This window comes from Cebidichthys violaceus, unplaced genomic scaffold, assembly GCF_023349555.1.
Source record: "Cebidichthys violaceus isolate CVI_PGR_0920_01 unplaced genomic scaffold, fCebVio1.0.p SCAF_67, whole genome shotgun sequence".
NCBI lineage: Eukaryota > Metazoa > Chordata > Actinopteri > Perciformes > Stichaeidae > Cebidichthys > Cebidichthys violaceus.
The window spans coordinates 106,034-118,176 of NW_027176894.1; the positions used below are offsets into that span (position 1 = coordinate 106,034).

At 46.6% G+C, this 12,143-nt stretch overlaps 2 protein-coding genes across 4 annotated transcripts in view; both read right to left on the reverse strand.

The window, feature by feature from the left end:
* The window catches only part of atp1a2a (ATPase Na+/K+ transporting subunit alpha 2a), a 37,708-nt gene extending 34,318 nt beyond the window's left edge, over positions 1–3,390 (reverse strand). The window contains exons 1-3 of the mRNA XM_068734763.1: positions 3,315–3,390; positions 2,235–2,309; positions 763–822 (exon numbers count right to left, since the gene is read on the reverse strand). Of these exons, the coding sequence (XP_068590864.1) occupies positions 763–822; positions 2,235–2,309; positions 3,315–3,326 (147 nt within the window). The 5' untranslated portion in view covers positions 3,327–3,390. The remainder of the gene's footprint in view (positions 1–762; positions 823–2,234; positions 2,310–3,314) is intronic.
* A 5,050-nt stretch (positions 3,391–8,440) lies between these two features.
* Positions 8,441–12,143, reverse strand: part of mpz (myelin protein zero) — a 10,961-nt gene continuing 7,258 nt past the window's right edge. Inside the window, exons 6-7 of one of the 3 annotated variants that reach the window (XM_068734765.1) lie at positions 10,129–10,158; positions 8,441–9,062 (exon numbers count right to left, since the gene is read on the reverse strand). In XM_068734765.1, coding sequence (XP_068590866.1) covers positions 9,051–9,062; positions 10,129–10,158 — 42 coding nt within the window. In that variant the 3' untranslated portion in view covers positions 8,441–9,050. The other 2 variants (XM_068734766.1, XM_068734767.1) reach the window with 2 other exon arrangements.

Genomic DNA, 12,143 nt, shown 5'->3' on the forward strand with positions numbered 1-12,143 from the left:
CACAACGACCCCATTTTCGCCACGGCTTAAAAAGCAATTTTACAGATGCAGAACATCAAGTATTCCTGCCGGGCCTATTTAACACCACGAGCACAATGAAGCGGGTCACTCTCCTCGTCTGAGGTTCAATGTCTTTAAACTGTTGGATAACCTTTATTTTTTTTAAATGTCACTATTTTATGCTTAATAGTGTCACGGTCTGATTTAAAGAAAATCCATGTAAGTACCTGAAATACTATAATTTAATTATATCGGGGGAGGAAAAAAACCCACAAATTGGCTCTTTATCCAGCAAGGTTTTGACATTTTTTTACAGCCGGCGATATTGTTGAGCTCCCCATCTTCTTCTTATTTTCCAAATGCTTATCTCAAAAAGATAAAAAAAAATCTGTTTCATTTCACCCGCAATGTCAAACGTAAGGTAAGCAGCAAATGTGTTTACAGCATAAGAAGTTGCGTGATATGCTTGTGTCTGTCTGTGTATGGGATTGTGGTATCAAAGAGTGTGTGTGTGTGTGTGTGTGTGTGTGTGTGTGTGTGTGTGTGCGTGTGTGATTGAGGGATTAAAGATGAATGAGGCTCAAGGTGAGCTGGGGACGCTGCGGTGGATCCAACTTGACCAAAGTAATGTTTGGTCTCAGTTTGGATGCTGCTCACCGCTCCAGACGAGCAGAGATTACGTCTCCGTGGGGGGACATTACAGCAACTCTTTTGTCGTGTGCGAGCGTGCGTGTGTAAATGAGACCGCTTGTGTGTCGTTACCCGTGAGAGGTCCACTCCATAGCGTTTTCCCAGATCATCCAGACTTATTTTGTGGTCATCCTGCAAGGGGGGGGGACAGACACGGTAAACAGAAACAGCGTCACGTTAAATGCCCTTTGAAAATATTTCTAAGGGAACTTGTCTTTGACATACCGTGAATGTGAATGCATAACTGTACATTTGACTTTACAGTTATGCATTCAATGCCGAGGCCGCGTGGCTGCGGCTGTAAAGGGAATTTAAAATAAGAGACCAGGGTCAAATGGATCGTGAGGGCGTAGCGCTGATGCGTTACACTTCTCCATCATACTGCAGAAATACTTTATTCTCCGTCTCTGACATGGATCCAGGAGCTTTATATATCTATGATTCATTCCCCATGTCAGGATGAAAGAGGTCAAACAGTCCCCCTGCATTCCCAAGTAGTGCTGAACCAGAGGTGAGCAAAATGTCTGTTCTCCAGGAGCAAAAATGTGACCCCTTGAAAACTGTGACACTGATTTTCACTAAAGGAGAGCTTAGCGACGCACTTTTATGTGTTCATTACGTTGTTTGGTCGCAGTTTCGTATTGTTATTCCCGTGCAACCGGCCAAATGCCGGAGATATTTCCGGTGCAGCTAAAATGGAGTTTGGTACAGTAGTGACAAAAAAATTCCAGCTACCAGCTGTCAGGAGGGTGTCAGCTTCACAGAGTGAAGGGCTACTTTCTTCCCTCCCCCATAAAGAGAGGGGGAGAAATCCATCAATTTCTTCACCAAACAGGATCGCCTCAGAGGACCACACTGAAATGTAGCTGCAAGCGATTTGGCCACAATCAGCGCTAGTTAAGCCTTATTTATATGCCCCCACACCCAATATTGATCAGCTATTGTCTGGTGGTTGTTTAACGGATTTCTGGAGGGAAAATGTAGGAAATCACTAGCTGAAGAAGTACACGAAGCAGACTGATGAAAGCAAAACACAACACTTAATCCCCAAAACTACTCCTAAGTGTTGACAGCATCCTTTTTTTTTCCCCTTTCCTTTAATCAGTCACAGGCCAACTTGATAATTGACAAGAGCTGCTTTATCAGAGAGAGTGCACGCAGCAAAACGTACCCCAGTTTCCATGGGCATCGCTCGGCTGCGTTGTGACAGCGCCTCAAAGAGATACAGCTCTGCACAAGACAAAAACTCTGCACCACGCTGCTGGTGGCCCACAAATTATTCAGTATCTTTTCAAAGTACAAAGACGAGAAGCCAGAGGGTGGTAGAACAGATAGGAGGGGACAGGCTGGCTTGGAACTCATCTACCACCGACTACACTAAGCACGTCGGATTGCCTTTTTGTTTACGGGCCACTGTTTTCATTTAAAGCCTTGTTAAATAACCCGGTGTCTTTGGCGTAACATAATTTGGGAGCAGCAGCGATGGAATCAATCACCGTGCTGAGTGAGTGTGGGCTGGAGCAGTGACAGCTTGTTTTCCTTACCAAGGACACTTCCTTCTTCAGCTCATCCAAGTTCCTCTCCTTCCTCTCCTTCTTCCCTCCATTCTCGGCACCACTCTGGGGGGGGGGGGGGCAGAGAGAGAGAGATTACCATACATCAGGTCTGTAGGCTATCATCCCGAACCTATACAAAAAATAAGTGGGAGAAGCAACATGCTTGTAGCCACATTGTGCCTACCTATTTACATTCACAGCCACGTATTACAAGCTATCAGTGTGTGCACAATGGACGTGGTTCATTTCAATCTCCTGGCACTGTTGGCAAACCATTCACTGAATATGGGGGGGAAAATATTTTTCTTGTAGTAGGAGTTCCTCATTTGTGCGCGCGAGAGAGAGAGAGAGAGAGAGAGAGAGAGAGAGAGAGAGAGAGAGAGAGAGAGAGAGAGAGAGAGAGAGAGAGAGAGAGAGAGAGAGAGCGTGTGTGTCATGAACAGTTGGAAGAATGGCGCATCATGGAAATCATCTGCTGCTGTCAGTCTCCTCTTAGGCAGCACGTGTGCATGTCGGTGAAGGAGGGATCCACGGAGCGACCGAGAGGAGAGTGTGAGCGAGTGACACAGTGAAAAAGTAATCAAAAAGAGCCAAAGAGGGAGCACAGAGCCGGTGGAGTGCCTGAAATGTGTCTGGCATAGCAATTTCCCCCCACTGTGCGCGAGGAAGATTACCAGCCTGTCCTACCATAAAGCTAAATGGAATGGGCCTGATGGAGAGAATAAAAACAAAATTACGTAATTACCCAAATAAACAGCAAGCCGGGAACAAAACCTATTGAGGAGAAAAGCTATCATCCTGAGATGTTACTGTCTTTAGGAGCAAAAAAAAAAACAAAACGCAGCAGCATTGAGAGAATTCCAGCCTCGCAGACGCAGTTTAGAAATCTCAGTAGTTTTCCATGATGCATGTCCACGCCATATGCTGTTGCTGTATATAAGCCACAGCAGGGACACAGACTGAGTCACGTTCATCCATTCAGTTACAACAGGAAGCAACGGTTTGAGAGTAATAAAGCAGACTATTTCTGTGAGTTTGTTTTGTTTGTATTAAATGAAGAGAACTTACCCCTCTGCCCATGCTGGATGTCCAGACGTCGGCAGGTTACAATGTGAAGGACGGCGCTCCCCCCTGCCCCCCCCCCCACACACACACAAACACACCACAGCTGAGACCTCCCGCCCCCACGTGTGGAAGACATTGGTGGCTTTTTTTGGGGCCTGGCACCCCTTCCCCCACCCCCCCACCCCCTCGTTCCCTCACTACTTGCTCTCTCCTGTCTGGGTAACCTGAGCCATGCAACTCCCCACTTCTACACTCCTATGCCCAGGGCCTCTCTGCATCGACACCCCCCCCCCCCCCCCACCACCACCACTAAACACATACTCTCACACAGTGGGAATTTCTGGGTTTGTACCTGCACCTGCTCAATATGTTCCCCACCCCCCTCACCACACACACACACACACACACACACACACACACACACACACAGGGTTCCACAGAGAAAAACATCCCATCAATCACTGCCGTCAACACAACAAATGAAACCTTGCACTCTGCATAACATACAGTATTTATAACAAACCTGATAATGAGGGACCGACATTAGCCCTCGAGTAACGTGGAGGAGGCGAGAGCGTTCAGCCGATTCTGATTCCGAGCACAGACCGAATCCTGTGTTCTGCAAATAAATCCGGTTTTATCATTTCTTAATTGATACTCAAAGATGAACTTTCTCCTGCTTGAATTCAAAGTGACTTGTAACCAGCGATTGGTTTAAAGTCCAACATATTTAGAACATAAGGCAGGTCATCAAACGCTGCGCCCACACAACAGATGCAGTGAAGGATCCCGTGTCAGATAAGTGCCAAATGCCTTGTTGCGAACTGCTTTTAGAGTTTATTTCCCCCTTCCCACATTGCAAGGCCTCTCATCCTGTATGAGCTCTGTTCTCTGCTGTATGTATGAGCCACTGTAGTGTCTCCTTTTCAAGGATTCTCCCACTAAAGGTTTTTCCTTCAAGGATACGCTTGCTTCCTTATTTCGGTGTTCTCATCCCTTGAGTTTAGCATATGTCCTTGGTGTAAAATGCAAAGTGTCTTATTTCACAGAGATAAGAAAAAATGTAAATATAACAGAAACCAGAGAAGTGATTAAACAGGTCATGTAACCTCAATGGGTCAAGAAGCAAGAGCGGGAGAAAGCTAATATTATGCTAAGCTAATATTCTTGCCTTTACCTTATATAACGTAAAGATTAAAAGAGGAATCCACACTCCTCCAAAGTAATGAGCAATAAAATACACTCACTTAATTCAGGACACTAAACCACTTAGTGTACATGGTCTGGTGTTTTTATTTGTGATGTAGCTTACGGTGGCTAATGTTAGCTAACTCTGGACATTGTTGTGTAACTGACGTCACTAACGTTTCCACGGTTTGCTGACTTCACATGACTCTTTACAACTTGTACTGCGTCAACATATTTTAACATGTCACCGATAAACATTTTGACGGTTAAACTACCAAAGTCGACGTCACAACCACGTTCAAAATGGAGTTTGCTCTAGCCAGGTTAGCTATCATTAGCAATACCGGTTGATAACAACGCAGCATGTTAACAGAGGGGAGTTAGACAGGAGTAAGACAAAAGTGATAATAAACAGCATGTTACTACAGATTTATTTTTTTACTGTTGATGTGCGGGGCAGCCATTTTGGATTTCAGGGAGGTCAGGGTTTTGAGAGAGTTCAAGTGGAGTTCTAGTTTAAAATGTACGACTGGGAAATTCAGACTTCCCAGTTCAAATGGAATGCAGAGTAAATATCCGTGCAGCACATACAGTAGATGCATCAATTGACTGCCATCTCGTTTTTGTTTTTTTAAATCTCTTCCAGGAGTAATGTTGCGTAGCTACTGGACCCATCAGCCCAAATATTTAGTGCTCATTTATGATGATCAAGAACCTCTTGTTGACGCAAGAGTCACACTTTCGGAAAAAACATTTTATTGATTGTTTCAGACCGTCTGAGTGCACCTCTCTAGTTTAATTTGTACAGATGCAGAGATTTAAAATGTTGTGGTTTTAGGGAGAGTTATTTGCTGTTGCCAGGCGACGACGATGAGACTCTGGGCAGCCTGCGGCTGCTGTTTGTCAAGATATTCTTACATATCTCCTTTTTAAAGCCACAAATGATGATTTTTACCTTTCCGTCTGTGAGTAAAAGAAAGACAGAAGATCCAGTACGTTAATTAGTGAGCGAATAGTCTCCTTAAGACACACACGAGTGATATCAATCTTCTCGTCTAACTCTCAGCAAGAAAGCAAATGTTTAACCTTAAAATGTCAAAGTATTTCTTAAAAAAAGATGCTGGAATCACATAAATTCTACACGTAGTAGCTCCAAAGTCCCTAAGTTTAGGATTTGAACATGTCTGACTTCAGTGACTCCAAGTGACGGCGTCAAAAGGAGACACTCCGGCACGCCTTCACCCCCCCTCAGTCAGTCATTTAGGTGCTGCAGATGAGCAGTTCGCTGGTCCCCAGTTAAAGACTGTGCGGTTGTGCTGCGAGTGCAACTGTCTGCATATGAAGCGGAGCCTTTTCTGAAAAGGTTACGTATGCTCGCTGAACCCAGCCTGCCCATTAAGTCAGAAAAAATTAGACCGTTCTGAATTACACCTCATTTTGTGACCGTGTAAAATGTGAGAAGGTTGTAAGTGGTCACTGAGCATTTATTTTCAGTTCATCATCATTATTTTTCTGGGTAACAAAGGGCATGGCGAGGTGAAACCATTTTACTCCTCACCTGCTGCCATGACGCGAATGTTTCAAAGTTTAGTATCAAAACAGAATTCCTTTTTTGAATTTAAAAGGTCATCGTTCAGCAATAAAAAAACCTCCAGACTACCTCATCTATAACGTTCTTATTGTGTATGCAAATGTCTTTAGAAAGCTAATAAGGCTAGTGCCTTATCAGAGTATTCAAATGTTTAAAATGGTGGGTGTCTCATTTTCTGCAGAGACATTCGTGGCAGATGCACACGATGCAAGAAATGAAAGAAAGAAGACTGCAGACACTTCCAGCTGGGTTTACTTTGTCTTCTGTTGACAACAGCCTCGCTTGGGGCTTTCATTTTTTATTTACGTTCTCTTTACAACATTATACAGAGTCATCAAAAGTTTGTTAGTGCTCTGGAATTATCACAAGCATTAAAATAAATGTAAAAAAATGTAAGAAGCGGCAGTCGTTTCAAATAAAGGAGGGTTATTGTGCAACTTTGACTAATACAGTTCATAATACATATAAAACATTTTTTTTTAAAAGGCATTTTAATGCTGCTTTGTCTCATGTCAGGTGTCTGTGTGGCTTTGCTGCAAAAGAAGTAAAAACATTCTCACCAATCCATGTGACTGGACAGCTAAACAGCGACTAGTGAAACAGATCTCCAGTTATAAATATGTGGATTCTAGCACCTCCATTGCGGTTATGAATTTTAAAGGAACATTCAAGTCTACACTATCCACCCTGCATATCAAGCACGCAGATCGCAATCCATCTTTGGCTCGGGGGTTGGGGAAGGAGCACCTTTAAAAGAAAGCTCTGGGGGAAGAGCCGACTCTATCTGCGGTGATACATATGGATTTTTGGCTTGGTTTAACACGCCAGATAAGTCTCTTCCTCCTCCAAAGCTATCTCCCACAGCAAGCACCTCCTTCCCCCCCCTCCCCCTTATTTTTTTTTTCTTCCCTTTACTCCCCAGCCACATCGCGCTGAATCGGACGCTAACCAAACCTTTATCCTACCCTTCATCTTCTCTCCGACACCGCACGACAACCTCGCTTTTCCCTCCATCGTCTCGGAAATAAAAACGTACACCAGAGAGACAGCCACACAGTACCTTCCATAACACACCAGGTCAGAAATATAATGACATATTCCATCGAATACAATTACATTTCCTCCCTGCCTCGATAAACATGTTCTCCACGTGTTTTCTCGTACACGTGTAAAAAATGTCTCAGAACACATTATTTGCTTTACTTAGGGTGACATACTGTTGTTGTTTTTTTTGCTTTGTATCAAATCTCATTTTTAGCACTCTTAACTAGACACACATATACATAAAACACGCGTCGTATTTGCGACCGGGAGAGAGCTAGCTAGATATTATAAGTTTCTGTTTGGCGTCTTCAGCGAGAACTAAAGGCGGAATTTTTGGCCCGTGTGTTTCCGTCCTTTGCCAGTGGGGGGCAGAGGAGAGCGCTGTGGCATTCGAAACCAGCAGAAACAACACAGTAGAGGGTCGGAGGAAGAAGGGGAAGGCGGGCCGGCAAAGGGGACATGCCTTTTGGGGGGGTGGGAGGAGGAGGAGGGGAGGCATTTTGAAGGGCGAGCGAGAGGGCGTTCGTCGATCATTGGGCAATCCGTAGGGAGGGAGGGGGGGGGGAAGAGGTGTCCGTCATCGGGTTTGAAAAAGAGAAGAAGAAGGACGAGGAGGAGGGACGAAGGACAGAAGAGAGCGAAGAGAGGAGCAGAGCATTGAGCTGTAGGCCTGGCAGTCAGATAAGGAGAGGCTTAAAGAGTGGAGTGGATTGTGTAGAGGCCCTTTTTTTCCTGTGTGTGTGTGTGTGTGTGTGTGTGTGTATGGGGGGGGGGAGATAATGCAGTTGCAGAGTCTAGACTATAAACGACAGGAAGAGGAGGAGATAAAGAAGACGTGAAGACGAGAGAGAGAAGGAAACAAGGGGGGAGGGAGGGAGATGAATCCCAAGATGGGAGCAGAGATGAAAGAAGTGAACAACAAGGGAGTGAAGACAGCAAAGGGGGGGAGGGAGGGAGGAAGATGGAGAGAGAGAGATATATCCTGTTACCAGTGCGTGCTAAAATAATTAGCCCTGGGTTGGAGAGGAGAAACGTGTGAGCGGATTAACTGGACCTAAAATAACTGAGAGCAGAGACCTCTTCCTGGTAAGCCCCCCCCCCCCCCCCCCCCTTTTAGTCAGGCTCCCGAGGCCCGTGACGTCATTCCAGGTCGTCAGTCGCCGGCCGTCGAGTCAATAGCGGAGTCATGCCCTCAGGCACAAACACCACAGTGGGCTACCACCCTCCACCCTCCACCTCCCCTCTCTCCTGCTCACCTCTGTCATTTCTTTTTTGCCTCCCCTCCCTCCCTCCCTCCCTCCCTCCCTCCCTCTGTTAGCAGAAAAATGTGCAGCTGTTACAGTAAGGCCGTGTGCTCTTATAGTGCCAGAAATAGGCCCCTTTAGCCAGGGCAGGGGACACAGCGACAACCTCCATTAGCTCAAATGTGAGAGGTTTGAATCACCCCCCCCCCCCCCCCCCCCGATAGCTCGAGGGCTTGAACCTCCATCTACGCCGGCCGAGAGCAGGAATCATATTTCTCTCTCGCTATCACTCTCCCCTCCGTCTCTGTCTCCCCCTTTCTCTCTATGTGAAGTCCAGAGTGCACTCACAGCTCCGCTCAGCGTGTGCGATTGAATCGTAAACATTAAGGGGGGGGGGGATTCAGGAGATTCTTTTGGGTTCCTCTGAAGGAAGTTATGTGCGTTGTTAGGGTTTGAACAGGTTTACAGTTTGCCCAATGAGTGCATACGGGGGTCTCCAATCAGCCGTAGTAAAAAAATTATTTGACGCTGTTGCCACTGATATAGTAGGACTTATTCTTACAGCTAGTGGGGTCTTGAAAGAGTAGGGATAATGGGAAATAATGGGGGTCGCATCAGGCTGGGCAGAATAGGAGGGAGCAGAATAGAGGAGTGGAGGCAGTCATGGAGAAGTCAGACCTTTATCTACAGGAGAGAGAGAGAGAGAGAGAGAGAGAGAGAGAGAGAGAGAGAGAAGGAAGGAAGAAAAAGAGGGAAGGGAAGTGAGAGAGGAAGAGAAACAGGATAGAGCAGTTAGCATATAAATCACTTTTGTAATTTGAATTAACAAGAAAAGTCAGGAAAATTCACAGTGAAAGAGGAAGAGATGAGGTTGGAGAGGGAAAAAGAATGGAGATCAGTGCGGAGGGAGAAAGTTAAGAGTTTGACACGTCGCCTACGGAAAAGCAAATTGGCTTGTCCCCGCAGCTTGGGATTCGTGATGCGTATCGGACGCACTTGGAGAAAGCTTTTCTTTTTTTTTTTTCTTTCTGCGGCGGCGGATAGGATAGGATCACAATGAAAGGAAGCAGAAAGGCAAAAACCCAGGGAGCAGCTTTTTTAGATTTTGTTATCAAACCCAGCCGTCTTCAGGGTCTCGCTTCAAATGGCATATCTTATGACCTGACAAAAGTACTCGGGGTGCCGGCTGGTGTAGGAGATTATCACGACATCTCAGATCTCGGCCCACAGAGCTGCGTCTGCAGTCATCAGCCTGTGGCAAGAGCAGATATGATTTGACTCATTTATTCGGGGACTCAGGTTGCCGGTGCGGTGGGTGCGTAGTGGGTTTGTGGACTTTTCCCCCGCTCTCTCTCACCCCTCGACGCCCCCCCTCCCCTCCCCCTCTCCTCTCCCAGTTGTTTTATGCTTTGAATGTGAGCCGGTTGGCGAGGCGGGAGAGGAAGCCAGGCGGTTTGGACCTTCCTATCCCTCCCTCGCCGCCGGGCCTCTCCTCCCCATTTTTGCGGGTCAGCTGCAGCTCGATGGTCATCAGCACTCGGCCCTCCTCCCCTTCTCCTCCCACCTCCCTCTCTGTCTTTCTGGCTACGGTTCTCTGCTGCTGCTGCTGCTGCTTGGGCTGGGCCTTGAACACCGCCAGGTGGACGGGCTGAAGCAGCCGGCTGACGAGCCCGCCCCAGCCCAACCCCGAATCCTATTTCTTATCCTTGCGTGACTCCTGCTTCTTCTTTTCCGAGGCGGCCGCCTTCACCTTGGAGGAGTCGGCGGGAGGCACGGGGCCCTGTGGGGGGAGGTGGGAGAGGGGGTCGGGGGGGAGAACAGGGAAGGAGAGTCACTTCAGGAGGAAAGGAGCGTGGGGGGGTAGAGAGAAGGACGGAGGGAAGGAGGGGTGAGATGGGTGCGTTAGAGATGAGAGGATGAGAGATGGAGTTAGCAGGTGGAGCTGTGTGAAGAGGACAGAAAGAAAAACACATTTAGGAGGAGGAGGACATGCAGAGAGAGAGAGAGAGAGAGAGAGAGAGAGAGAGAGACGGAAAGGGGTGAGGAGGTAGAGAGATAGTCCTTTTAGGGGAGGGGGTAGCAAGTGAGGGGGGGCGGTGTCCAGAGCTGTAAGGGGGTGAGACAAAACAGGTAACCATGCGTTAGGATGGGACACAGTGGCAGACGGGCTCCATCCACCTGTGACAACTGAGTGACAATTGATCAATAACACACACACACACACACACAAATACACACACACACAAATACACACACAAATACACACACACACACACACACACACACACACACACACACACACACACTGTGTATACCACATTGGGTTCTTATTGGGATTTGACGATTAAGCAATAACTTTGGCTTAAAAAGTGAGTTTTAGACATCTAGGTTCCATTGAATTATTGTTTGAGCGTCAGTTGAATTTACTATATTTCAGTGTGTAATGAGTTACATAAAGTCATTAAAGGCTGTTTACTGATTTAACACTACACTTACATTCCATAACCTCGTTTGAATTATTCAAATCCCAGCCCCCCCCCCCCCCCCCCCTTTTCATGCTTGATATAAAGTCGCCCCGGCTTTAAGTTTATTTTGTAACCTCGTACTAACGGTTGTGTCATCATTTATTCAGATTACGTTTTGTTTTCTCTCCCTTCCTGTGTTTTTGTGCATAGCTGACTAAATGCAGGGTAAAATGCCGCGTCTCGTCTGGACCATGTTGAAAGAGAACGAGACGCTCATCTCCCGCAGCTCATTCTGCATTCACCTTACTTCAACCTGCTGTAAATGCTGACTGTCCTGTGAATCAGCACACCGGGTAAAAAAACGCTAACATCTACACGAAAATGAAGAAAAAAAACAACGAAAGCTGCTCTTCACTACTGTGACCCGGCCCGTTCAGAGAGGGGAACTACCTGGACATGAAATATTTGTTCACAAATCATATTAATGGGGCTATTTAGTGAATAATTAAAGATGACAGTGGAATAATAATATAGAGCAGTTTGCTGTAGCCTTGGTGATGGAGCTGAAGGGCCACACTCAGCCTCCGTACATCTTTACCCGTTCTTATATAATTCACCCATTCACTCCCACTCATTCTGTATATTGTCCGTGCAATGTCCCAAAATACATCTCTGAGAAGAAATCGATGAAGGGAAGGAGGGAAGGAAGTAAAGTAAAGCTTCATTTGAGCACAACAAATCCATCGGGGAGGACAGGACAGACCGGAGATAAGGTCATGGTAACACTTAACTTTACAACAGCTGTATTCCAGCGCATTAACCTGCGAGTTAACCTATTGAAAAGTATCATAAGTGCACGATATACTCTGATGGGGCCTAATGAAACTTCGCTCGTATGGTTTGCACAACACCGCCGTAAGTACTCTTCCACAGGTTAAACTACGGGCCAGTACGCCGCTCTCAAGTGTTACGACGGAGGACAGCGAATGCTGGATCTGAGCGTTTGGAGGCTGAAATACATCAGGTTAGTCAACGGTGGAAAGCACACTAGAGGCTGCTCCCGGGCCACTGAAGCCTCCACTAATAACCCCCCACCGATGCATTAAAAAAAAAAAAGTATCATCTTAATCACGCACCGAGCCGAAGCAGCACGCGCTCCGATAAGACGGCAGCACAGGCGCACGCCGCGGCAAGCATCCGGCTCGACGGGGGCAGCTGCGCAGCCCATCCGGTGTCATTACCTTCGCTCACACTTCCAGCCTCTCATACATCATCGTATTGTTTACCGTTATGCATCCCA